At 53.5% G+C, this 25,229-nt stretch overlaps 2 protein-coding genes across 2 annotated transcripts; one reads left to right on the top strand and one right to left on the bottom strand.

The window, feature by feature from the left end:
- Window positions 1-69: 69 nt before the first annotated feature.
- Window positions 70-4,288, bottom strand: MIND_00203700 (uncharacterized protein; the record flags this gene model as incomplete). The annotated part of the gene is made up of 6 exons (XM_037358936.1): window positions 4,086-4,288; window positions 2,954-4,037; window positions 2,530-2,919; window positions 2,228-2,482; window positions 1,660-1,897; window positions 70-1,106 (listed from the first exon to the last, which is right to left on the bottom strand). The coding sequence occupies exons 1-6, from the start codon at window positions 4,184-4,186 to the stop codon at window positions 70-72; spliced, it is 3,105 nt and encodes a 1,034-aa protein (XP_037224031.1). The 5' UTR covers window positions 4,187-4,288.
- Window positions 4,289-4,929: 641 nt separating this feature from the next.
- Window positions 4,930-7,553, top strand: MIND_00203600 (Glucan 1,3-beta-glucosidase; the record flags this gene model as incomplete). The annotated part of the gene is made up of 18 exons (XM_037358935.1): window positions 4,930-5,278; window positions 5,327-5,446; window positions 5,498-5,530; window positions 5,591-5,628; window positions 5,682-5,717; window positions 5,769-5,812; window positions 5,862-5,929; window positions 5,984-6,054; window positions 6,101-6,193; window positions 6,250-6,311; window positions 6,367-6,420; window positions 6,469-6,594; window positions 6,652-6,766; window positions 6,818-6,977; window positions 7,034-7,159; window positions 7,218-7,306; window positions 7,359-7,380; window positions 7,435-7,553. The coding sequence occupies exons 1-18, from the start codon at window positions 4,939-4,941 to the stop codon at window positions 7,551-7,553; spliced, it is 1,716 nt and encodes a 571-aa protein (XP_037224030.1). The 5' UTR covers window positions 4,930-4,938.
- Window positions 7,554-25,229: the final 17,676 nt, after the last annotated feature.

The raw sequence follows: 25,229 nt of genomic DNA, 5'->3' as shown, positions 1-25,229 counted from the left end.
GTATCGCATCGTAAGTAGGTATCGCAAATAATCAGTAATTCCCACATCCTCAACTTCATAGTCGTCAACTCACCGCATGGGGCGGTACGAATGGGCGGGCGAGGGCGGGACGACGCCGCCGCGGCCAGTGCTCGCGCTGTAGCTCGTGCCAATACTCGTGCGCTGGCTGACGCTCGCGCTCCCGCTCTGCCTCCTCATCGCCGGCTCACGGCCGCCAGCGCGCGCGGCGTTCTGGAACGTGTTCTGCATCGTGAGCTCCGCCATCCCCAGCGAGCTCACCTCGCTCCCGCCGTCGCTTCCCGCCACTGCCATCCCCACTGGCCCGCCGCGGCCATAGCTAGACGGCCCGGCCTCATCCTCTTCGTCGTCATCTGGGTCCGTGTACGGGTTCGCCCGCCCGAGGTTGATGCTTCCCACGCTCGGGTGCGGGGTATGGTTGCCCTTCTTCCGCATCGCGCTTGGGGCAGAAGATGATGCGCGGGAGAGCGGGCGCGCCGGGCCGGGGGTGACGCCCACGCTCGCGCGGCGGCGGTGCGCCGAGGCGGTGCTTGACCCCGTCGAGCCCGCGACACCGGCGTAGAAGGACCCGGGCATTGGCGCGGGGACGGGCAGCGGCGCGGCCCCCGTGGACGGCGAGGCGCCAGCGTAAATCCCCGGCCGGGGGGTAGTCGAGCGGGCAAGGTCCGCGGCGCTCGGGATGAACGGTTGGGGCTGCGGGGCGACGGGCTGCTGCTGCTGCTGCTGGCCGAAGCCAAACTGTGGGCCCATGTTCCACGAGCCTGTCTGAGGCTGGGCCTCTGCCAGTGGTTGTTGTCGCTGCTGCTGGCCAAACCCAAACTGCGGACCCATCGACCAGCTCCCCGGGACCGCAGTTGGCGCGGGGTTGCCATTCCGGCTTGCGGGCCGTGCAGGCTCTACGTCGAACCCGCCAAAGCTCCCCTGGGTGCCCAACAGCGGCACCTGTCTCTGCTGTTGCGGCACGTGACCCTGGCGGCTCGCGGGCCGGCCCGACTCGACCGTGAACCCGCCCGGACCAAGAGACGAAGCAGGCGCGGGGGCATAGAGCGCGGCGCCCTGTCTGCTCGGTGGACGCGCGCCAACTCCCGCTGCGGGGAGGTTATTCCATGCGGACACAGCCGCGGGCAGCGGCGTCGGGTTCGGCTGGCCTCCTTGACTTGGTGCATATAACGCCGCACCCTGCCTACTCGGCGGCCTTGCTGGCTGGCCCCACGGGTCCGCCGGGGCTGTACTCGCCGGTGGAGCACGTGCGTATATTCCATTTCCCTGCCGGCTCGCAGGTCGCGCGGGCTCTGTCGTGAACATCGAGTTTGGTAGTGCCCCTCCGATACGCGGCGTCGGTGGAGCAGGCTGCTGTGGTGGTGGTCTGGAGGAGGACTCAACGGTGAACCCTCCCGCGGCGGAGGCAGTTCGCGCATGTCCAGGCCCGAATCGGGAGGACGTCGACGACGCCGCGCGTGGCGGGGGACCAGCGTGCTGGGGAGGAGGCGCCTGTCGACTAGGCGGACGCTCAACCGTGAACCCTGCACTGGGATTTCCCCAGCCTGCACTCGCTGGACCCCCGGCATACACCCCCCGGCCCGCCGCCGGAGACCGCCCCGGGCGGAATCACCTGTCCCATCACCGTCGTCATCTGCGCACCTCCTCCGCCCGGGCCAGCCCCAGGGACGAACCCGCTTGGGACACCCCTTGCGAACGCGGGCAGCGGGCTCGCGCCGGGCCCGAACCCGATGGGCGGGCGTATGTCGTCCGATTCGTCCGACGTGTCCGAGTCTGAGTCGTCTTCAGGGTGCTGGGGATGGTGCTGTGGGTGCGCAGGGGCGTAATGTTGTTGTTGGGGTTGTGCTTGAGCTTGTTGGCCGGTGGAGGTCGGCCGGGACTGTAAGCGATGTCAGCGTTGGGTGCAAGAGAAGCAAAGGACATGATTTAAAAACCAGAAGAGGAAGAAGCGGAATGTAAGAAAAGAAACGAGGCATAATAAAATGAAATAGCCGAGAAATGAAGGCGCAAAGAACACAGAACCAAAGGGAAAACAGCAACGGTGTATCACAGAAGCAACTCGCCTCCTCTAAACGATCGATAACAACACTCGCCAAAGCCTACGCCAACGAAAAAAAGCAACAAGAAAAAAGAAAGATCTTTCTGCGAAAAAAAGAACACGACCCAAACTTGCTGCAAACACAAGACGAATCCAAATCAATCAACTCACCGGCGGCACCACCGTAATATTCACCGTGCTCCCGCTCGAGGACCTTCTCAACAGCGTGTCCTGGCTCGGATTCCCGCCCTGGGTCATCATGCCGGGGACGTACGCGCCGGGCCGTGGTGGCGGTATCGCATACGGGCTGAGCGACGCTTGTTGTTGCTGTTGCGGTGGAGGGACGACCGGCGCGGGGATCGGGATCGCAGGCTCGGGGACAGGCATCTCCGCCCAGTGTTGCTGTTGCGGCTCTTGTACTTGCACCTGCATCTAGTTAGTTAACCTCCATTAATAATAATAAGGAAACACACCTGGGGCACAACCACCTCGCTGCTCCGTCTCCACTGCTCCATCTCGCCGCCTTGCGGGTCCGCATACGGCGACGCCCACGTGCTCCCCGCCGCGCTCGGCGAGCGGCTGCTCCCCTCATGCGCGGTCTCCATGATCACGCTCAGCTCCCGCTCTCGGCCCGGCGCGGGGAACGACGTCAAGTTCAGGTTGCGCAGGCTCGCGGACACGCTCGAGGCCACGCTCGTCGGCGTGCGGTTGCGCTCCTCCGCCACCGGAACTGTTGTCGCCGGTATCGTGATCGGGACCGGCATCGGGACGGAGGACCGGTGCGGCGGAGGCCGCATGGGCACGTGCACCTGCGAGCTGGTCACGCTCGTGTCGTCCTCGTAGTACGCCCAGCCGAGCGGGGGCTGCGGCTGCATCGGCGGCGGCGGCGGGGGGCACCTGTGGCATCAGCGCGGTCACGGGCATCGCGCGGGGCGTGCCGAGGCCGAGCGAGTCGAGCGAGGTGAGCACGGAGCCGGCTGCGCTGTGGCGGGTGCCGGCGGAGCGGAGGGAGTAGGAGGACGGGTTGATCGGGCCGGCGGCGGAGCGCATGGAGGCTGCGCGGCCGACAGCGGGTGAGTCAGCGACGATGGAGACACGCCGGAGACTTGTGGCACGGGTTCTTTGGGTGGGATCGGGATCAGAGTTTGGGTTGGGGGTTGATACGCTGCGAGAGCGTTCAAGTGGCTGGGTGCGAAGAGATGAACGACGGATGGGTTGTTGTTGTGGCACGATTTCTTCTGGTTGTTCCTCTTCTTCTTCAACTTGGGCTGGTGGTGTTGGCGCTGGTGCTGGTGCTGGTGGCGGCGGTGGTGGTGGAGGAGCCTCAATCTGTCTTCTCCTCGCTGCCTCCTCCTGTTCCGCCCTTTTCCTCTGCTCCTCCCTCTCTTTAGCGACCCTTCTCTTTTCCCTCTCCTTCTCTACTTTCGCCATCGCCACGACCCGGCCATGCCCAAACCCCGTCTCGTACCCCTCCTTGCGTCCCTGCTCCTTCGCGACGAGTGCCAAATTCTCCGCATGCAGGCGTCTTGCAACCTTCTTCGCGTGACTCGCCGCCCTTTCCGCGTCGTCACGCTGCGCCTCGAGGCCCTTGACGACGTCGCGCGCGCGCTCGATTTCGAGCTCTGCCTGCCGCATCTGCAGCTCCAGCAGGCTCAGCTGCGCCCGCGCGTCCGCTGTCTGCTGTGTCAGCACAGTCGATGCCCTCAGGCTCGAGGCGGTCCGAGACAGCCGGTGTCGGCGGTTGTCGGGGATGGTGAGCGCCGTCTCGGGCTCGGGCATCGCCATCATGGTCTCCTCCTCCTCTTGTACTTGCTTTTGTTTTTGCTTCTCTTTCACGGGCGGGGACCTTGCCCTGGGCTGCTGGTGCTGCTGTTGGAACCCATCCATCTGCGCTGCCTTGAACGCCGCCATCCCTCTATCGCCATGCTGCAGCGCCGCGAACCGCCGGTCCTGCGCGGCCTTGAACTCTTCAAAGCTCGCACTGTCCTTGAGTGAGTACACATAAGCAGAAGATGAAAGGCCACGCAACTCGTCCATGCTCGTCACCGACGACGACACCGTCGTCCTTGTCGCGTTCCGCTGCGGGTGGCCCATCGGGTGGTGTGTCCGCGTGTGCGTGCGGGTCGCCATCCGCTGCTCGTATTCCTCGTGGTAGTCGTTCTGCTCGTGGTCAAGTCGTGCGCGGAGGGAGGAAGGGCGGGGGGGTGGCACTGCGGAGAATGGAAGGAGAAGGAGAGAAGGCGATTGCCTAATCCGGCACGAAAATGGTTGATCGTGCCGTAACGTGATTCTTGTCACTCCGGCTCGTCTTCTTCTTCTTCCTTGCTTTCTTCGACTCGAATCCTTGCGCGGGACTGCCCGTGGCTGACGCTGCCCACGAGCTGGAGCCGTGCGTGCACGTGCTCGGGGGCGCTTGACGTGCGCGCCGGCCACCTTCTCAGCGGCTCCTCCTCCCACCGCCCAACCGCACGCCGCGTCTCCTCACACCGAGTCGGGCGACAAGACTAGTCGCCGGATCGACGCACCTGAATATCCTAGGATGCGGCCAACCGGGCTCGGTGGGCCCGAGAGCCTGAATAGACTTCGAATTCTTGACCCCCTGCCCATTGCCATTGTCCACCGGCGCGCACGTCAGCCGGCGACTCTCAGGACGCCGGCCGGTTAACCTTCTCCCCTGCGTCCAGGCCCGTGTTTGTTTTTTCGGATTCTGGCCCCAACGCGCGCGTGGCGTCCCTCAAATTCCCCCCGCTCAAGCTGGCCCGGGCCGTCGTCATTTGGGAGCCCAGCGTGCCCGACGCGGTCTGCCCGCCCCGGCCCACTCTCCTCCCGTCCGTGAACGCACATCCGCGTCGTCTTGGGTTTGTGTGTTGCGAATCGGGGCCATGCTGGCGCCTGTCGCCACGGAACGCGCTGCCCGAATGGGGCAGAAATCAAGCTGTGTTGCTTACCGGCACGGAAAGCACCTGGCCCGGATTGGCGCGCGGGATGTGTGCGCAATTCAATGCTCCCAATACCGACAGCAGATCGTTCAATTCAGAACGCCAGCGCCGCCTGGGGGACGCAGAATCTATAAAAAGGCCCCGCTTGCATGGAGGCTACCCATAATTACTAGCACTATGCGTCTCCCGATGTGGGCTGTGTGGTTCTTGGCCTCGGCCTCGCTGCCGTCTGCTGTGTTTGGCGCGGGGTGTGCGGGTGTCAGCGGGGGTGCCGCCGCGAGCGGTACTTATGTTGCTTTCTGGCCCCCGTCTTCATGCTCACAGGCCGCAGATCCCTTTTGGATGAACACCGCGAGCCTCACAGCGCAGAGCAAGAGCGCGTACAAGGCAGGCTACAAGGTTTTCCGCAACGTCAAGACAGACTACCACGCCGTCGGCGACGGCATCGCAGGTGCGCCGGCGTTCTATTTATCTTGAGAGGATATAATACTATGCGCCGTAGATGACACTGTCGCCATTAACAACGCAATCAGCGGTGGGTCATCACTTGTGCTCCTATTTCTCGCAGTTGCTGACGGTCGGCGTTTTTTTCCAGACGGCGGCCGCTGCGGCCAAGGATGCGCGTCCTCGACGGCATGCCATGATCTTCCTTATAAATCTGTCTTTCTCAATTTTCTTCTCTGCAGCTCACCCCCGCGATTATATTCTTCCCTCCCGGAAAGGTGCGTCCACTTCCCGCTTGCTGACACGACGCGAAGCTGAACCCAACCGAGTACCGCGTCACTGCGCCGATCATTCCGTTTTACTACACCACACTGTGCGTCGCTCTGCTCCCCATCTAACTAGCCTCCTAACCATCTCCTCAGCGTCGGCGACTACAACAACAAGCCGACACTCGTCGCCGACGCCAACTTCGTGGGCATCGCCGTCATCGGTACGATATCATCCTCAGTCTCATCACCGCCGCAGGCTGACGCTGTTGGCACAGACGGCGACCCTTATATCCCCGGGGCCTCCAATCCGGACGGCAGCGGCGTCAACTGGTGGACGAACCAGAACGTGCGCAGTGCACAGAGCCCCCCAGTTTTTTACTTACCGTGTGCAGAACTTCTTCCGCTCCATCCGCAACTTCGTCATCGACGTCCGCGCAATGCCGCCCAGCGCCTTCGGCACGGGCATCCACTGGCAGGTCGGCCAGGTCAGGCAATTTCCACGCTTTGCTTTGCGTTGTGTTGAAATTGAAACGACGCGCAGGCGACGTCGCTGAACAACATCGACTTCAAGATGTCCGCCGCCTCGGGGACCAAGCACCAAGGGCGAGTGTCTCCGGTCGTTTTTCTGCGGGGTAGCACTCAACAGCCTGCCAAATAGAATATTCATGGAGAACGGGTCCGGCGGATTTATGTCTGATCTAACCTTCGACGGGTGCGTTGAGTGCTTGCCTATTATGTATTTGCTCATCATAATCCACAGCGGCGCCTTCGGGATGTGGATCTCGAACCAGCAGTTCACCATCCGCAATGTCAAGATCACCAATGCCGTCTCTGCTGTGTACCAGCTCTGGAACTGGGGATTTACCTGGCAGAACATCCAGATCTCGTGAGTCGTTATGGGCCGTAAGTTCCATTCAACGTGGTATACTTATCTTTTTTTTAGCAACTGCCAAGTCGGGTTCGACCTCAGCACGGGTGGCCTGACGCTCGAGACGCAGAGCGCAGGCGGGGTGCTCATCGTCGACTCGAAGATATCCTCGACCGGTATCGGCATCCGTGTAAGCCGGATTATATATTCCTTGGCAGCTCGAACTGATCTGGGACACAAGATGTCGAGCAGCCAGCCGGCGAAGCTCGGCGGCTCGGTCATCCTCGACAACGTCGCGTTTACCGGGATCACGACGGCGAACATCCAGGACTCCAGCGGCACCGTCGTGGCCGCCAACGCCGGCGTCGGGCTCGAGTGGTTCCAGGGAAACGTTTACCTGGGTACGCTTGTTTTCCTTTTGAACCGCTCCGGAGCCCCGCCGAGACTTTCTGTGCAGGGAATACTAAGCGCTACTTGCGCGGATCGTACACCCCGGCGGGCTCGCGTCCGCAGATGCTTACGGTCGGGTCTGGGACGTATTTCTCGCGCTCCCGCCCCCAATATCAGTCGTATTCCCCAAGCCGTGCGTTGATCTCTCTCTCTCGACTCGTGCAATCTTATCCTCGACGCACTACTGATAGAATTCCGCACGCTGATGACGAGTGGTGTCGGCGCAAAGGGCGACGGTGTCACGGACGACACTGCCGCAATCAACAGCTTCATCGCCCAAGTCTGTTCCCCTCCCTGAAACGTAATGCTGTGACACTGAATACCAGCCACAGAACTCGGGTTGTGCGATTCTCAGTAAGATCAGAGTTGAAATTTGCTACGCCGGCGCGAGGCTAACGCGGATTTTAGTTATCGAGACGGGAACGTACCTCGTATCGGACACGATCTTCGTCCCATCGGGCACGCAGCTCGTCGGCGTGCTGTACTCGGTCATCATAGGCACAGGAAGGAACTTTGCCGACCAGTGACGAGCGCGGGATGCGTGCACCGTGGGAAACACGCAGAAGCGCCCCACAGGGCAACTTTCAAAAGCCCAGTTGCGGGCTGACGCTGATTCGAACGGGCGTAGAGCCGGACCGAGTCAGGCCGGCGCGGGCATCAGAACCGGAGGTGGTGGGGCCTTGCCGGTGGTTACCGGAGCTCCAGAACTGCAGGAAGAGGACGGAATAGCGTCCCCAACAGGTGTTTAGCACGTCAACAAGTGCACGCGAAGCGCAACAGCGACGCCGAGCAAGCGTGTGACCCGATGTGACGAAGGGCTGGCCACCAGGCAGCTAGCGGGAGGCAGCAGTGGTGCAGGCGCAGAGGAGCGCTCAAATGCGGGGGAAGATAGTGCCAACTCCGGGATCGGCATCACGATCGGGCACCGGAGATCGAGAATCTAAGGCGGTGAAGCAGTCGCCGACAGCCGCCGGACGTCAAGAACGTGTCCCGCAGCATGAACAAAGCCATGGGAACGATATAGATGTGGTGTGGGCGCCATATATGTGGTATAGGCACAACATTGCAGCCCACAACGCGTTAGACACGCGTCGCGGAGCAGGAGAGTGGGACCGGGCAGGCCGGATCGGCGGTCACATGACCGAATCGCGGGGCTACGCCGCAGGCCGAAGACGGGGGCCGATCAAGGAGTTCGCACCGGCGGTGCTTCCGCCTCACCCGACACATCAAGGAGGCCTCCTTGGGACAGCCAGGATGCGTCAAGGGGTCTGGAATGGAGGGAGTTGCGTCAAGGAGGCCGAGTGCGGAGGCCGATCACGGGGAGCGTGCCAAGGGGAATCAAGGGGACGCCCGATTGTCGGGGCCACCCCCGATGGTCTGGGGAAGCTGACGTAATGCGGGGTCGTGTGGGGTATAAATTAGCGCTGTCTTGTAGCTATAGAGCAGAAGAGAGTTGACCCCGGACTGAAGCGGGGTGTGTGTCCGTTATCGCCGTTCTTGATCGCCGTCGCCGTTATCGTTATCGAACCTCTGCTGTTGTTATTGGAAGTCTCCGTCGTTGTCTCTGCTTTGTTTCGCCAAACGTCTTTGAACCCCGAATCCCTCAATTTCCAAGAAGATCGTCCCAACTTCTGAACTGGTGTCGCTTATGTAAGAGTGGTTAGATGTGGATACCACTGATCTTGTATGCACTTCCCTTCTGGGAACGTCGCCTTTCCTGGATTGTGCGACCCCTTTTGGAGCTGCAAGCATGGCAGCTGTTGCTCTTGATGCAGTTGGTGGTGGTGGCTATGTTATTAGGAGGAAGAAAAGCAACAAAAACAACAGAAAACATAAAACCTTCAAACAAATCGGATGTGACTGTGACTGTGACCATTGCCATTTTGGGTTTTAGTTCTGGTTTTGGGTTTTGGTTAGGTTTCCTTTGGGTTAGTTGTTGGGGAGTACAGGTCACACCTCAAGAGACATGTTCAAGATGTCACACCTGTTATCATGCTCAGCTCAACCTTTACCTGGCCCTCTCACATCATCACCTCCTCCTCTTTCTCTTCATCTTCTACTTTTCACCATTGAAACGCTTGGAATGGTGAACACACACAGACACTAAAAGAGAAACACAAAACCACACAAAACCCAACTCCAACACAAACACAAACAAACAAACACACACAACACAACACACGACCTATTCGGGACCTAAACCACCTATCCGAGCTTCGGATCAGTCGGATCAATCGGATCACGTCGGAGTTTGATTTGGGGTAGTTTGGTTTTTCACAAGCGCGCAAGTTCGGGGGTTCCTACTAAAGTATATAGCAGTTGCAATTCAGACAACAATTTCGAGTCGATTATGTAATTGGGCGCAATGCAGGCGATTAGATAATCTTGAACTTTGAGGCACGGGATCGAACACGGTCACAAGACTTGAAGCGGAACGGAGGGGACGACGGCGGAACAATACAACGGCGGAGACGGACTTAACGGACCAGACGGCGATAACGGAGACGATCGTAGACAACGGCGATAACGGAGACAACGTAACGGAACCAAAACACAACCCCGCGAGGGCCCGGGGCAAGCCAAACTTCACTACTGTACTACTACAATGCATGCCCAATTTATATCTCTTAGGTGCCCAGCATTTGTAAGCTCCAGACCATCGGGGGTGGCTCCGACAATCGGGCACCTCCTGAATTTATCCCCTTGATCCTCCTTGGTACGCTCCCCGAGACGCGACCCCGTGATCGGCCCCCGCGTTCGGCCTGCGCAGCCTCTTCTCCATTTTACCCCAGAATGGAGCCCCTTGACGCGTCTCCTTGACGCGCCAACGCCCATTCCTACCTCCTTGACACACTGCTCTCCATTTCAGGGGCTTAATGCTCCCCTTGAAGCACCCAATCGTCCCAAGGGGACCTCCTTGAAGCGCTGAGTTGAGGCGGAAGCACCGCCGGCCCGGCCCCTTGATCGGCCTCCGTGATCGGCCTACGCCGCAGCGCCGTCGCTCGGTCACATGTCCACCGACGCGCGCTCTTGTCGCGCTCGTTCCCGCCATCTGACGCGCGTCATACGCGTCCTTATCCTCCACACGGGTGCTCCACACCCACCCTTCCATCCCCGCTGTCTTGCGCATTGACAGCACCGCCCATGCGCTGGCAGTTCCAGCGCCTCCATCAGTCAGCGGCGAACGCGTTCGCCCCGGCCTAGGGTTCCCCGCGCTCCACCGGTCGTTCTCGCGCCGGTTCGCACCGCATCTCCGGGTCACGCGCCGCTAACGCGGTGTCGTGCTTCCAAAAGATGCCCCTCGTGGGCATCTGGGCTGATTCCAATGGCGCGCGAATCACGCGCTCTTCATCTCCCCCCAAAATAAATCTTGAGTGTCCTCACTCAATTTAAAAGGTGCGCTTCTTTGACCATCTTTCTTTTAGAAATTCTGATTGATGTGATTTGACTTTGCTGCGCCGTCGCCAGCTGGCATTTATAGGCGGCCTCTTGCTGGCCTTGACTTTCAGCCCCCCACTTTCAGCTTGCTTTCTTGCTCGTTCCCGCCGAATGCTAATGGTGTATCCCACTTATTTCGACTCCACGTTCTTCGTCTCCGACCCCTCGTCCTTCTGCGACAGCCCGGTCTATTCTTCAGCTGTAGATGCTCAAGTCCCGGCGACCTCCGTTCCTCTGGAGATGTCGACCGGCCCCAACGGCGAGCGAGTCTTCCCGCGCGTTCACGAACATGCTCGCGCTGCCAACACACCCGACGTCTATCGCGCCATCCATTCGCGCGGCACGGTACGTATTTGTTGCCACTTTCTTCATCTTCTTTGCTAACTTGTGTCTTCAGGCGCTAGCCAAGTGCGCATACTGCGTCGCTAACAACCTGCCTTGCCGCTTCCGCTCCAACGGCATTCCCTGCGCGAACTGCGTCTTTGGATGCAAGGACGACTGCTCTTTCGTCAACGCCGATCTATTCCTACTCTCACTTCAAGAATGGCGCCACGAGGAAGTAGTTGGGCTCTGGACTGAGCTGGAGAATCAGGTCTCAGACGCTGACCAACTCGGTACGTCTTCTTTTCATCTTCGCGGCCTGATCTAAATTTTCTCCAGCAATTTGTCGGAAATATGCTCTGGATTTGGTCGAGCAGACTGTTCAAGGCGCGATCGCACTGTTCGAGGTGCGAATTTTTCACTGTTCATTTCGTTCCAGCTAACTCTTCTGTAGTTCCTTTCCTCTTTGCTCTCGTCGTTCGGCAACGAAGGTTACACAGATCTCGCGTCATTGTCGAGCGAAATCCGATCACCTGGCCCGCGTCATCTGCCTTGCTTTGGACTCCCGTTTCGAATCTTAACCGCGCCCGTTGTCGATACTTGCTGCTCATTGCTTACATTTTTGTTTTGTACTTAATTTATGTCGAATGTTAGATTGTTGTTTTGGCTCGATTTGAACCCAGTGCGTCCGAGTAAGGCCGAATAGGCCGACATCAACCGTTGGTCTTCTTGACCATGCGCCGGCCCGTGTCCGGTCTGGCATTTGCCCAATTCGTAAGTCTTCTGTGCCGTTTAAGCTTTTGACGTCCGGTTGACAGCTCCGCCGGTTCTTGAAGATCACCAGTGGGGGGTCTTCACATATACAGAGCGGTGGGTCGTCCCTCTGTTGCTTCCTTCCCTCATGCCTTTCTGTCTGCCCTTGTGGTCGCGCCCGGCGCCTCCGGCCGTCACGCCATTCACAACGCGCGCTCCACCAAGCGACCGGTCGTTGCGCCGCCCTACGCAGCACGCCGACCCAACCATCGCCTCCTCGCACCTCACAACGTGGTCTACGACGTCTGCGTCGTCTTCGCCGACCTCTAAAGCGCGCGTTCGAGCGCCGCCGCTGCCTCCACTCCATGTCAACGCTCCTGCCAGCTCTAGCGCGGTGTCCTCGCCGCTGGTCTCTCCGGGCGTTCGCATTCCATCCAGCTGGCTAGCCGCGTCGCCTACGCGGTCTTCGGTCCTACTGCCGCCATATACGCCGGCCGCCGACCCTCTCGAGTCCCCGGTCGACTTCCTCTTCCCTCCAACCTCCTTCCCCTTCGAACTCGACTACCGCGGCGATATAATGCTGCCCAAAGTCTCGGACCACAGCGACCTTGCGACACTAGGCGATGTCCAGCTGGCCCTGTCATTCTGTCCGCCGGTGTGTTGCACACTATTTCTGTTCGTTTAATTCTTGACTCCTTGGTTAGAAGTTCGCGACTTGCGCCAACTGCGCGCGCCTAGGTGTCCGCTGCATGCGGTATGGTGTTGGCGATGCCTGTGCCTTCTGCCTCCTCACACCAGGCGAACCCTGCTGCTTCACAACTCCTACCCGCTTGCTCGAACTCATGGCTGAGTTCCGTCACTCTGAACTGGTAGCTTTCCAGACCACCCTTTCTTGTGCTGTTGTCTCTGGCAACTTATCTCTTCCTGAAGCTGGTAAGCCTTATTTTTGCATTTGTTTCTATGTTCTTTTGCTGAGCTCTGTTACAGTCCAGAGTTGGCGGTCCAGGATTTGCGCTCTGGAAAATGCTATCCAGGTTGTGCTGGACAAATTCCAGGTTTGCTCTGATTTTGTCTTTTGCTTCTTCTTCTGACTTTTTCTCCAGGCTGCTGTTGCTTCCCCAAAGGGTTCTCCCTTTGCAGCACTCCACCATGCTATTTCCAATTCTAAGTCTTCTTCTTTTCTCCTGGCTGTTATAGACCATTTTCCCATTCTTGACCCTCTCTTTGGTGACTTACACTCTCTTGCCCTTTCTCACCTCTCCCAGCTTAGAAATGGTCAAGTCTGACCAGGATTCTCCTTGTACTATCTAGAATTATTTGTTGAATTTTCTTGAATTTAATTTAATTTTTCTTGAATATTTTGGCAAAATTTCCTTTTTCGGACTTATTTCTGGTGATTTATGTCGTCCATTATCTTGTCCCTTGGATTTACTTGTTCCAGTGAATACCTGTGCATTTCTTCTAGTTGATATCACAGATAAGAACTTGACTTTTTGAGTTTTTGTTTATCAGTTTTCATTTTGATATCTTTTGGAAGAATTGGCGCGCTCTTCCATCTTATCAGATGCCCTAGAACCCAATATCTTCTTATCATTTTGTTGCTGGGGGGGGCAGCCGCCACCCAGCTGTGCTTGATTATCGCGCACCGGCGGTCCTTCCACATCGGGCACCGGTCGGTCCGGTCGGCCGGTCGGTTCCCATATAAAAGCCATCCGACATTTACCCGGTCACCCATTCAATCTCTCGTCACTGCCGCAGATCTTCACACGCTTTGCTCTTTGCCTCTTACCACCACCATGCCCGCTTTCTCTCGCCCTTCTCGCCTTACCAACAAGCAGATCGAGGGCCTTCTGGAGGCCTACTGGCGCGTTCAAGAGCTCGCGGTCCGCGACCCGCTCGAGCATCGCGCGGCTGTGCTTTCCCTCGCGAATCGGCTGGTGCGTCGCAGTCGATTCTGTGTGTCCTTGTACTAATTTGTTCTTCTAGCTTGCTCTGCGCGGACGCGCACTCTCGTTCTCCGAACTTCCCCCAATCGGCAACATCTTGTTCGAAGTCCGCAACGCGTTCTACCGTGTCGAACCTAACACATCCGAGACTTTCGAGCGGACTTTCCACGACATTCGCGCCCTCTGCGCCGACGTCATGCAGCAAAACCAAGCCGTTCGCGAGCAGCGCGATGTGTGCGCCAACTGATGCGCTCTCGCGACGCTCGTCTCGCCGCTACCCGTCAAGAGGAACAAGACCTCCTTGAGTATCGCCAGAATCTTGCTGACTGGGAGGTACGACTCCCATTTCTTCTTCTTTTGCTGTTTACTGACCATCCTTGTGACTAGAACGCGGTGGCTTTCGACGTAGCCGCCGCCGTATCGCTGCCAACAACGCCGCTGCGTCTGCGGCCAACGCCGACCGCCTTCTCGCGCTCGCCCGACGCGTCACTCGGCGCTCCCACTCCGTCAACGCGGACCATAGCGCGGGCAATATAGCCGGCCCATCCACTCAGGGTACGTCCTGTCTCTCATCCCACTGTCGTTCTCATTCAAACGCTGAGTCCAGTAGGTCCTACCCCGTTCTCTCGCTTGTCTCCCGAACTCCAGCATCTAATTCATTCGCTGATCGCGTCCAGCTCTCTGTCCCAGGTAAGTTTTTCTTCTCTTTCTTCTGTCTTGTCCGTTCTGATTGAAATTCTAGGGCTCCTCGAATGCTTCTTCGTCGATAGCGACCCCAGCAAGTCCACCAATGCGAAACTTCTCCCAGCCGGAGGCCGTCCGCGCCCCCGCTCTGTTCGTAACGGCACCCGACGCACCCGCCGTGGCCGACGCAACCGCAAGTCTGTCGCCAAACGCGGCCGTGCCGCTGCCAACTCGCAGTGTGACTCCCCTCAACCATCTGGCTCTTCCATTCCAGGTGCGTTGTTTTTCGTGATTCCTGTTGTGCTGCTCTAATCCATCTTGCAGCCCCGAACTCACCCTCTTCCGAGCATTCCTTCGGTGCTGGTAACCCCACCGATGGAGGACGAGTCGACTCTCATAACGGCGACCCCAATGATGCCGCCGACCAGTTTCTTGCCGCTCTCTTCGCGGATCTTCATAACATCGAGGCCAACCAACGCTGCATCGAATGGCAGTTCAGCGTCCTCGACTGCAGCGAGCCCCTCTGGAGACCCTCCTCGCCTTCGCAGGTCGACCAAGCAAATTAAGGCCCGTACTCGTTTCAAGTAAGTCTTCAATTTTGAACTTTGACTTGTGCTGATTTATTCCAGCAATCCTCCCAGAACCTGTGACCTCTGTCACTCGAACCAGCACTTGGTTCGCGACTGCCCAGTTCGCTATCTCGAGTAAATATTCTGTTTTTCCCATCTGACCACCTGTATTATTTATCTGTGCTGAATTATATTTATCATTGCTGATCATCTTCTGAATATTTTGTTCTTTTGTTGACAGATTTAGCCTTTTAAGCTTGGAATGATGCCAGAGTGCTTCTTCCATCTATCTTTTGCTGGTTATCTTTTCCTGCATTCTTGATGATCTAAGTCAGATAATCAATTTCCACTTGTGGTATTCCCCTCCATTTATAAATCTCCACTCCTGTGGAGTCAATCCATCCTTCCCTTTTGCCCATCAATTTTCACTCATGTCCTCCTCTTCAACTTTGCCCCTGCATCTTCAAACACAGATTAAAACCCTATTTGTTCCAACTTGGGTTCCCTTTCTGCTATCTCTGGCAGAAAAATTTCCTGTTGTCTTTGTTGCCACTGCTCTCACAGCAGAGAGTTTTGTTTGCTATTCCATTCTTCCAGCCCTGGTGAAAATAAAATTATCTTCAATTACACATTTTGACCCATTTCCTTAGATGTCAGCATCCAACAAACTCTTGTGGCTTGCTAATCCAGATTCCAATGGTCTTATGCCTGGAGAATTACTTGTCAAGGCACTTGACTTTTTGCAGTCTCCTCCTTTTCTACAGGGTGGTGAATATTTTCGCCAAGCCGAAGTCGTTCGCGGAATTGCCCAGAATTTCAAAGATCATATCGCGTTGAAGAAACAAGCTGCTCGTAAGGCTCGCGGTAGACGTTCCGGCTATCGTATGGTAATATTTTCGAATAACTCCCCCCAAAATTGCTGAAAACCAATTTCGTAGTCTTGCGGACCTAAACCTCCACCATTCTCACATCTCATAGCTAGACCCCTTCCTGATGGATCTATTGGTCCCAATTCTTTTGTTGCTGTTGAGTTTGAGACTCCAGCTGGTAGTTCTTCTGTAGTTCGTGTGGGTTCGCAATCTCGTGCTTCGAATACAGCATATTCGCAGGGTGAGGTGTGACAGTTCAACTTGGTCACACTTTCTGATGGAGTCAGTTTTGAATCAACCACACCTAGTCCCACCACCAGCACATCTCACTCTACCCATTTTGACTTTTCCTCCACCAGCTAGACCTCAACCTCCTCCTCCAGTTCCATATATGGCTCCTTTGCAAATTCCAACTTTTTCTCCTCTGAATATTCAAAGAGCTCCTCCTCCAGCTCTACTTCCTGGTTTCCATGCTATTTATAATGCGTCTTGGGCTAGATCGGCCAATATTGGCAATGTTTCTCCTATTCAAGGTCCTGTCGAATGTCGCACTGGAGATTTGATTTACGATATTCGTGTTGCTGAGGCTGCCCAGTTCAGAGCCAAGGCCAATGCTCGTCGTGCCCAACCCAACTCTCTCTGGGTCACCAGTTCCTTGGATTTGTGGGACAGTATTTGCTCTAATTTTGATCATCCTAGACCAGGTCCCAACCCTACTCAGTCCATTGAGCATTACCCAGGATTCTCCCTGTAATTTAACCGTCGATCGAATATTTATGTAACCTGTATTTTTGCATATTAAATTATTTTGAGGATTGGTTAAGTCCAAATTTGGAAAATCTTGAGTTCGACTCCAGCTGAATCCATTGTCGCTCTCTCGGTTTCCGGTCACGTTTTGAACGTCTAAGTCCTCCTTCCTCTTCAGAATCTTCAGGGTCATCCTCCAATAATTCAGGGATTTCTTCTTCATCAGAGAACTCTTCTTCCACTTGAGCATCTCCAGTGTTGTTTTCTGTTCTGATATTGATCCCATCAAATTGATAGTCAGGCCCCTGATACTCCAGATCCTCCTCATCTTCAGCTTCTAACTGGTCCAGAGTTGCCTTAGAGATATCCACTAACTCCTCTATAGGTCTGGGCAAAGTTAGTTTTCTCCTCTGTTCATATGGCACCACTCTAAATCTCCCAATCTTCTTTTGCCATACTACACCATTCATATCTGCCACAATGTAGGCACCTCCTTGTGTCCTTCTGACAATGATCATAGGTCCCCACCATCTTTCCCTATTTCTAGCACTTGGAGAATCTTCATCAACAGTGTTTCTGACTAAGACAATATCAGCCGGCCCAAAATGGAAATCTTTGATGACATGTTGATATTTCTTGGAATATTCTGCTGCTGATTTGATCCTCTCCTTCAGCATTCTAGCTTTCATTTCTTCCACATGTGTGACATGCTTGGCCAATGCTTTTGCCCTGAGTCCAACTAAATCATCTGTAGAAATAATGGCATCTGGATATTCTGCTAGCCAGGTTGCTTCTGCTAAATCCAGAGGTAATGTTGGGTGTGCTCCAGTAACTGCAAAATATGGGGAGCATCCCATGCCTCTTCTGGCTGTGATTCTATCTGCCCAGAGAACTTGACGGAAGAACCAATACCATTTCTTCAGATCTCCTCCAGTAGCTTTGAATAATGACTGTCTCAAGTCCCAGTGCCCTCTTTCCACAATTCCATTAGCTTGAGAGTTGTAGGGTGCAATTTTGATGCCTTTGATGCCATACTTGGCCTCCAACCATTTGACTGCAGCAACAAAAGGAGAGCCATTATCTGTGATTAATACTCCAGGGCATCCCCATCTGCATATAATGTCTTCAAGTAAGAATAGTCCAATTGACTTGGCATTTTGCTCCCTGATTGGTCTTCCCTCAATATATCTTGACAAAGCACATCTAGCATCCACCACATAGTTGAACCCATATGACTTCTCAGCCATATACATCACATCTGCATGGACCTTCTGAAATATTCCTGGTACTTTTGCAACCACAGGCGGAGTTCTCATCAAGCTCTGCTTCCTAATCTGGCAAAAGTGACAAGTCTTGACATACCACCTCACATCTCCATCCATGTCAGGCCACCAAAATCTCAACTCTAGCAAGGCCTTAGTTGCAAAGCCTCCTCTATGTCCTAGAGCATCATGAGCAGCTCTCATCATATACATCCTGTGCTCTTTCTCCACTACCAATTTGTGCATAGAGTCTTTTCCAATTCTGTACAATTTGCCATTCTTGCCCAAGAAGAATTTTGTTGCAAACTTGATAAACCTGTTATACTTCTGGTCATCTTCCATATCATCTGGTCGCTCCAAAGGATTCTTCAGCCATTCTTCCACGGTTGACAATTTGTCATCTTGTTGCTGAACTCCCTTATGTCTGTGTTCTTCATCATAAGGCTCTCTCTCAGCCTCATCAATCTTCAGTGCTTCATCTGGTAGCAATAGATCTTCAGAGGTGTCATACTGCAAATAGACAGGCATTTCTAGTCCTTCAGCGTCATAAGCTGTTTTGACCATTTGGTATACAGCCTTGTTTTCTTGTTGAGCTGACTCCAACTCCTGCTGAAAGTCCTGAATACTGTTTGCCAGACCTGTCAAATCTTGCATATAGCCTCCTCTGGTATCAATGTCAGTCTTGAAGTCTTCAAATTCCAATGGCTGTTCTGCAAAATAATCCCATTCTTCATGCATTTCTGGTGGAATTGTTGGCTCCAAGCCATCTTCATCATCTGGCCACACTTCATCTCCTGGCTGAGGTTCTCTCCTAGATAATCCATCAGGTGGGAAAGTTGCTCCCTTCACATGCTTGAGCTTGAACTTGAACATCAAGATCTGTTCAATCCATCTGTTGATTGTTGCATTTGGACCCATTCCTGGATTGTTCAGCATGCCCTGAATATACTTTGCATCTGTCTCAATGACCAATCTCCTGCACCCTAACAACCAATATCTCATGGCATCCAGAGCTCTTTTGAGACCATATAGCTCCCTTTTTGGCTGTGAGAATTCTGCTTCCCTCTTGTTCAGTGGTATTGAGGCAAACTTGGCATAGTAGCGCTTCTTTGGGTCATCTGGATCACATTGGTAAATCTGAATGCCAACTGCCATCCAAGAGGTGTCAACAGCCATAACAATGTCTGAGTCCCATTCATAGTTGAGAGGTTTGAGACTTGGAGCATTTATCAGAGCTTGCTTCAACCTGTCCATAGCTTTCTCCTGTGCTTCACCCCATTCAAATTCTACATCTTGCCTGGTGAGTTTCTGGATTGGTCTTGCAATCAAAGCATAGTCCTTGATGAACATCCTCAAAACTCCCACGGTTCCTAGAAATTGCCTAACAGCAGAGACATCCTTCAAAGGTCCCCATCTGGCAATAACTCCAACTCTATCAGCATCTGCAGTTCTACCTTCAAAAGAGCAGAGGTGCCCCACAACATGGAACTTCTCAGCACATAACACTGATTTTGCCCCATTGAAAGTCCCTCCACAATATTTCATCCTCTGTAAGATCCTATTCAAATTCTGAAAGTGCTCCCAGATAAATCTGCGAATGCCAGGATTTTCTGGGATTGTTTCAGGTGTTCCATCTGGTAGCAAATATCTTGATCCAGGTCCCCTTAGTGGTACATCATCAATATATGGTTGAGTGACATGTGGAATCTCATCCTCTAGAATATAAGTCACATCATCATGAAAAATAGGAACACTATTGGTCCACCCCATTGGGAGTTTGACAAGTCTCATAGCTCCAAAAGGTGTCTGGAAAGTAGTGAAATCCCTTGAACTTTCTGCAATGTCCCTGGCATCATAGCCAGAATAGAGGTCTAAACATCCACCACAAGCTCTCCCTGCAAAGTGATTGGCTAGTTCTTCAGTTGCTGGTGGAATTCCTGAATGAGCAATAGTAACAGCATTCAAAGGTTCCAGAGCATGAACCAGTCTAATACTTTTCCCATCTTTCTTGATAACTCCAAAGAACTTGCTCCTATATGATGCATTTGATGGCTCATAGACTCCTGCATCAATTTTCTTCTTGATCACCTTGCAAAATTCCTCCAACTGTCCCCTTGGAATTGGAATGGTCTTTTCCACCCAAGTCTCATGTTCAATCACTGGAAATTCCACTGGTGGAAAGAAGTCATGTCTGAAGTCTCCCCTCTCATTTTCTGTCCAGGCAAAAGCATATTCTTGATTGCTGACTAATTCGTGCAATGCTTTCATTTCTTCAGGTTGCAAGAAGTCCGAATGCCGTTTATGCAGATCTTCCATTCGCTCCCGAGTATATCGCTTCCTATCCCGGTACTCCGGCGGGTTTGGATTTAAAGGTGGCATTTCGGCTAACGGATCACCCGTAATCTTTCTTCGAATTCGGTACCGGTCCGGCAACTCAGTATACACCGGTCGAACCTTCAACCCCACGGGCTTATACTTCTTCCCCGCAAAGACAGACTTCGGTTCCTGATCTTGATCCCCGATCAATTCATTCGCTTCTGACGTCTTCGGGTCTTCTGGCGGATCAATGAAGTCAATGCTCTGACAGCATACACATCTCTCTCCCCTGTCCCTATGCTCTAACTTGTTATCCTTGGGGTCCACCAAAACATTTGCCAGAACTGTATGCGGTACTCCAGTTGAATTGTCGATTTTGCCTTGCATAAATTCTTCAAATATTTTTGTGGCATTTTCGTCATTTCCGAATCCAGCCAACTTATTTTTCGATGCCAATAAATACGACTCCACAATTTTCCTGGTTGTCATTTGCCCTCCAACAGGTTGGTACAGTTCTTCTATGTGAGGATTTCCTTTTTCATCAAATCCTATAAGGACCGCAGCTTCTTCTCCTTGTCCCATTTGGCCCAATTCATCGAAGACGTGTGAAAATCCTGTTCTTCCTCTAGATTTTGGAGAGGAACCCTAGTCCTGTTGCTATTTGAACTATTGCCCTGTTTGGAAGATCCTGGTTTGACCCGATCCTGAGTTGGAACAGCCCAATGTCGACCAGTGTTTGGATCAATAACAGTCAAAATTTGGTTGTCGCCTTCATGATCAGTTCGACTCTTAGTCAGCACATCGAAGGGTCGTCCCAATAGAACTTTGTAGGCAGGTCCGCGGATCACATGAACTTGAAGGAATAGAGTCAACTCTCCCCATCTAAACTTTACATTCTTCGCCATTCCCACAGACTTCTCCAGCTGTCCATTTGCACTCTGCATAAATATGTTAATAGAAGGGTCCCACATAAGTCCACAAGCCTGCGCTGTTTCCAGCGACATAGATACAATCTGTGATCCAGAGTCCAAAACACACTCCACAGGTCCAACTGAATTAATATGAGGGAAGGTAACCCTCAGAGGTACTGAATCTTGAGCCACATAAATTTGTTTGGGTCTTTCATCTTCATCAAGATTTTCCAGATACTGCAGATAAGGGTCTTGTGCCACCATAGATCCAGCAGGAATACCATCAAGATCAGTATTCACCACAAATACCCCAGCCACACTTGGCAATTGACTGACTTCCACAGCATCCACATCTAACTTGAAGGGTTCAGGTTCAGACACCAGTTGAGCAGCATTTGATGCCAATGAAACTGTTGGCACTTCTTGAATAGTGTCCACTGGCTGCCTGACTCTGGTCAACCTAAGTCTTTCCTGTTCCCTAAGATCCCTGCTAAGCCCAAATAAATCCCCTAGTCTGATAGTGACTTCTGTATCGTTGATGCGCTCCAGTATTTCATCTGTCAGACCTTCCCTCTGAATGGGTGCCCTTAATTTAAATGCTCTCCCATCTTCCTCTTTGTCTTGCCTTGGAGTTGCCTTATTGGGTGGTGGCTGAGTTCGAGCCCCACTCTTCCCAATTTTGACAAACTTGTATGGCAATTCCTTCAGCACTTCTTCTACCACTTCCTTCTCTTTAGAAACTTCTTTCCTCTCTCTCTCCTTGTTTTTGGCATTTTCTGTTGAATTTTTATCGGATGGTTCTCTCTCAGGCGGCTTATTCCTAGACTTGGCCTCCTTCATTGAGATATTTAAAAATCCGACCCAGACGAATTAGCTCCATTGCGACCCCGAGTTTGAACATATTGCTCAGGTAATTCATCTTGATAGTTGATAAAATTCAATACTGCCCTCCCAATTGCCTCAACATCATTATTCCCATTCTGAACAGGCCTAGCAGAGTGAATTGAAGAAACCTGAGAATTAGCAGCAAGATAAGAAGGGTGAACATTGGATGGATGATAACCACTATTTGTTGCTGGTTTCATCTTGTCAGAGAGTTGACTGAGTTTGACATGGATAGTCCTGACTTCATCCCTGAGAAGATCAAACTCATCATCAGTCACTGCTGGTCCCTCCATATACATATGTTGTCCCATGGTGTTCTTCTTCTGCCAGTACTCTTCCACTCTATTTGATGCAGGCATTGGTCCTCTTGGTATAGCACTTCCATCTGCCATCTTCTGTCTTCCATCTTCCACTACAATCCATCCTTTGGCAAGGTGACTATGCTTGACTGGGCAGTCCCTGGCAAAATGATCTGGCTGTTCACAATAGTAACATCCACCTCCTCCATTGTTGTTGTTGTTTCTTGGATTTCCCCAACCATTTCCACCATAATTCCCACGGTTAGGTTGACGTTCCTGTTGCCCATAGGAGTTCTGAGCTGATTGCCTATGTTCATAATCATCCCTAGGTGGTGGTGCATTTCTTTGGTTCTGGAAAGTCTTGACCAACTCATCAATAGAAGCCTGTGTCTGCTTCTGTCCTACAACCACAGCATCTCTAAGACCAGACACTTGTCCTTCAAGGTCATCCAACCTCACATCTCTTTCTTCAAGCTTGACCCTTGGAAATCTTTCAGACCTTTTGATCTCTGGAGCCTCTGTATTGAAGGAAGTATCACTTCCACCAGAGCGTGAGAATTTTTCTGCCATTTCAATTAGGTCCTTTAATTTGATTGGGTCCTCCCTCCTATCATTTGGCTGAGCAGCACCAGCAGCAGGTGGTGCAGCAGGTTGTGCAGCAGTATCTTCCTTCAAGAGGTTCCTAGTGTTCATAGCCAATCTAAGTGACTGTGCAAAACCTCTCTCCAATGTTGCCAGATACTTGGTGCAAGCTTCTTTGTTCAAGATGATTGCTGGTGGCTTAGACAATTTGATCACCATAGCCTTGAACTTCATGCCAAACCTAGCCAGTCTTCCTTCTTCAGTATACCTAATACCCCTATACTCTGCACACAACTCCTCTAACTCCTCCAGAGAACCTATATCTTCTTCATCTGCCTCTGGATATACTTTCATAACTGCCTTTCTGAAGTCTTCATAGGTTTTGTTGACATCATTATACTCTGGCAGTTCTCTCCACACTGTTCTCTTCTTGGCTCCTAAGTAGCCTGTCAATAACTTCTTCTTCTCAGCATTATCTGTGATGCTGGCCAAATCAAAGATTTGTTCCACATGATCTATAAAGTCCAACAGATCTTCTTTGTTGTCTGATGTGAACTTAGGAGCACTGGTCTCCCAAGCTCTTGGAATTTTGAAAGGTGAAACTTGTGGATTGGGTGGTGGATTGGCCATATTATTCTGGTTCTGAGATTTCTTTGGAGTAGAAGTTTGAAAGAACTCTGGTGTAACTGGACGTAAACGGAAAGACCAGTCGAAAAGATATGAATCGTCCGAATGATAGTCAAGCTCTTGTTGTTCAAGCTCTTCTTCAGACAATAAAGGTTGATCGGATACGGAAAGGGATGGTGATCTTGAGTATTGAGGTTCAAAATCCTCTAAGATCGGTAATAGACTCGACAGTTTGATAGATCAAGTCACGTTCGGGTTGCCTTCCTAATTTGGCAGGTAGGCGTGGGAATAGACACAAAAGTTGTTTAATCTGAATGAACCCCCTCGCGGTGGGCTCCAGATGAAACGCTTGGAATGGTGAACACACACAGACACTAAAAGAGAAACACAAAACCACACAAAACCCAACTCCAACACAAACACAAACAAACAAACACACACAACACAACACACGACCTATTTCGGGACCTAAACCACCTATCCGAGCTTCGGATCAGTCGGATCAATCGGATCACGTCGGAGTTTGATTTGGGGTAGTTTGGTTTTTCACAAGCGCGCAAGTTCGGGGGTTCCTACTAAAGTATATAGCAGTTGCAATTCAGACAACAATTTCGAGTCGATTATGTAATTGGGCGCAATGCAGGCGATTAGATAATCTTGAACTTTGAGGCACGGGATCGAACACGGTCACAAGACTTGAAGCGGAACGGAGGGGACGACGGCGGAACAATACAACGGCGGAGACGGACTTAACGGACCAGACGGCGATAACGGAGACGATCGTAGACAGCGGCGATAACGGAGACAACGTAACGGAACCAAAACACAACCCCGCGAGGGCCCGGGGCAAGCCAAACTTCACTGCTGTACTACTACAATGCATGCCCAATTTATATCTCTTAGGTGCCCAGCATTTGTAAGCTCCAGACCATCGGGGGTGGCTCCGACAATCGGGCACCTCCTGAATTTATCCCCTTGATCCTCCTTGGTACGCTCCCCGAGACGCGACCCCGTGATCGGCCCCCGCGTTCGGCCTGCGCAGCCTCTTCTCCATTTTACCCCAGAATGGAGCCCCTTGACGCGTCTCCTTGACGCGCCAACGCTCCATTCCTACCTCCTTGACACACTGCTCTCCATTTCAGGGGCTTAATGCTCCCCTTGAAGCACCCAATTCGTCCCAAGGGGACCTCCTTGAAGCGCTGAGTTGAGGCGGAAGCACCGCCGGCCCGGCCCCTTGATCGGCCTCCGTGATCGGCCTACGCCGCAGCGCCGTCGCTCGGTCACATGTCCACCGACGCGCGCTCTTGTCGCGCTCGTTCCCGCCATCTGACGCGCGTCATACGCGTCCTTATCACTCCACACGGGTGCTCCACACCCACCCTTCCATCCCCGCTGTCTTGCGCATTGACAGCACCGCCCATGCGCTGGCAGTTCCAGCGCCTCCATCAGTCAGCGGCGAACGCGTTCGCCCCGGCCTAGGGTTCCCCGCGCTCCACCGGTCGTTCTCGCGCCGGTTCGCACCGCATCTCCGGGTCACGCGCCGCTAACGCGGTGTCGTGCTTCCAAAAAGATGCCCCTCGTGGGCATCTGGGCTGATTCCAATGGCGCGCGAATCACGCGCTCTTCACCATTCACTCTTGTCAGCACTTGCTTCTTATGGATTGCAGCATGGATATACTTTCCATGGAGCCCCGAACACACCGACCACGTGATAGGAGTTTTGTTTGTTTGTGGAGTTCATTCCACATCCAGCTTAGGTCCCATCTCGCGCGTTTCACCAGACGAATCCACGGCCCGTGGTCCGGGTAAGTATCCCGCAAGCCAGTCACGTTCGATTACGAGCCATCATCCACAGGTCGGTAACCCCGGAGACGTGGGCATCGCCGAGCTGAGCGATTTTGTCGTCACAACCACGGGCGGCTCGGCCGGTGCGATTGGGATTCAGTGGAACTTGGATGCATCGTCGCCCGGTTCTGCAGGGCTGTGGGACGTGC

Source organism: Mycena indigotica, assembly GCF_014461135.1.
Source record: "Mycena indigotica strain 171206Taipei chromosome Unknown Mind.scaff0002, whole genome shotgun sequence".
Taxonomy (NCBI): Eukaryota; Fungi; Basidiomycota; class Agaricomycetes; order Agaricales; family Mycenaceae; genus Mycena; species Mycena indigotica.
The sequence above is the reverse complement of the archived record's forward strand: the minus strand, read 5'-3'. Positions and strand labels throughout refer to the sequence as shown.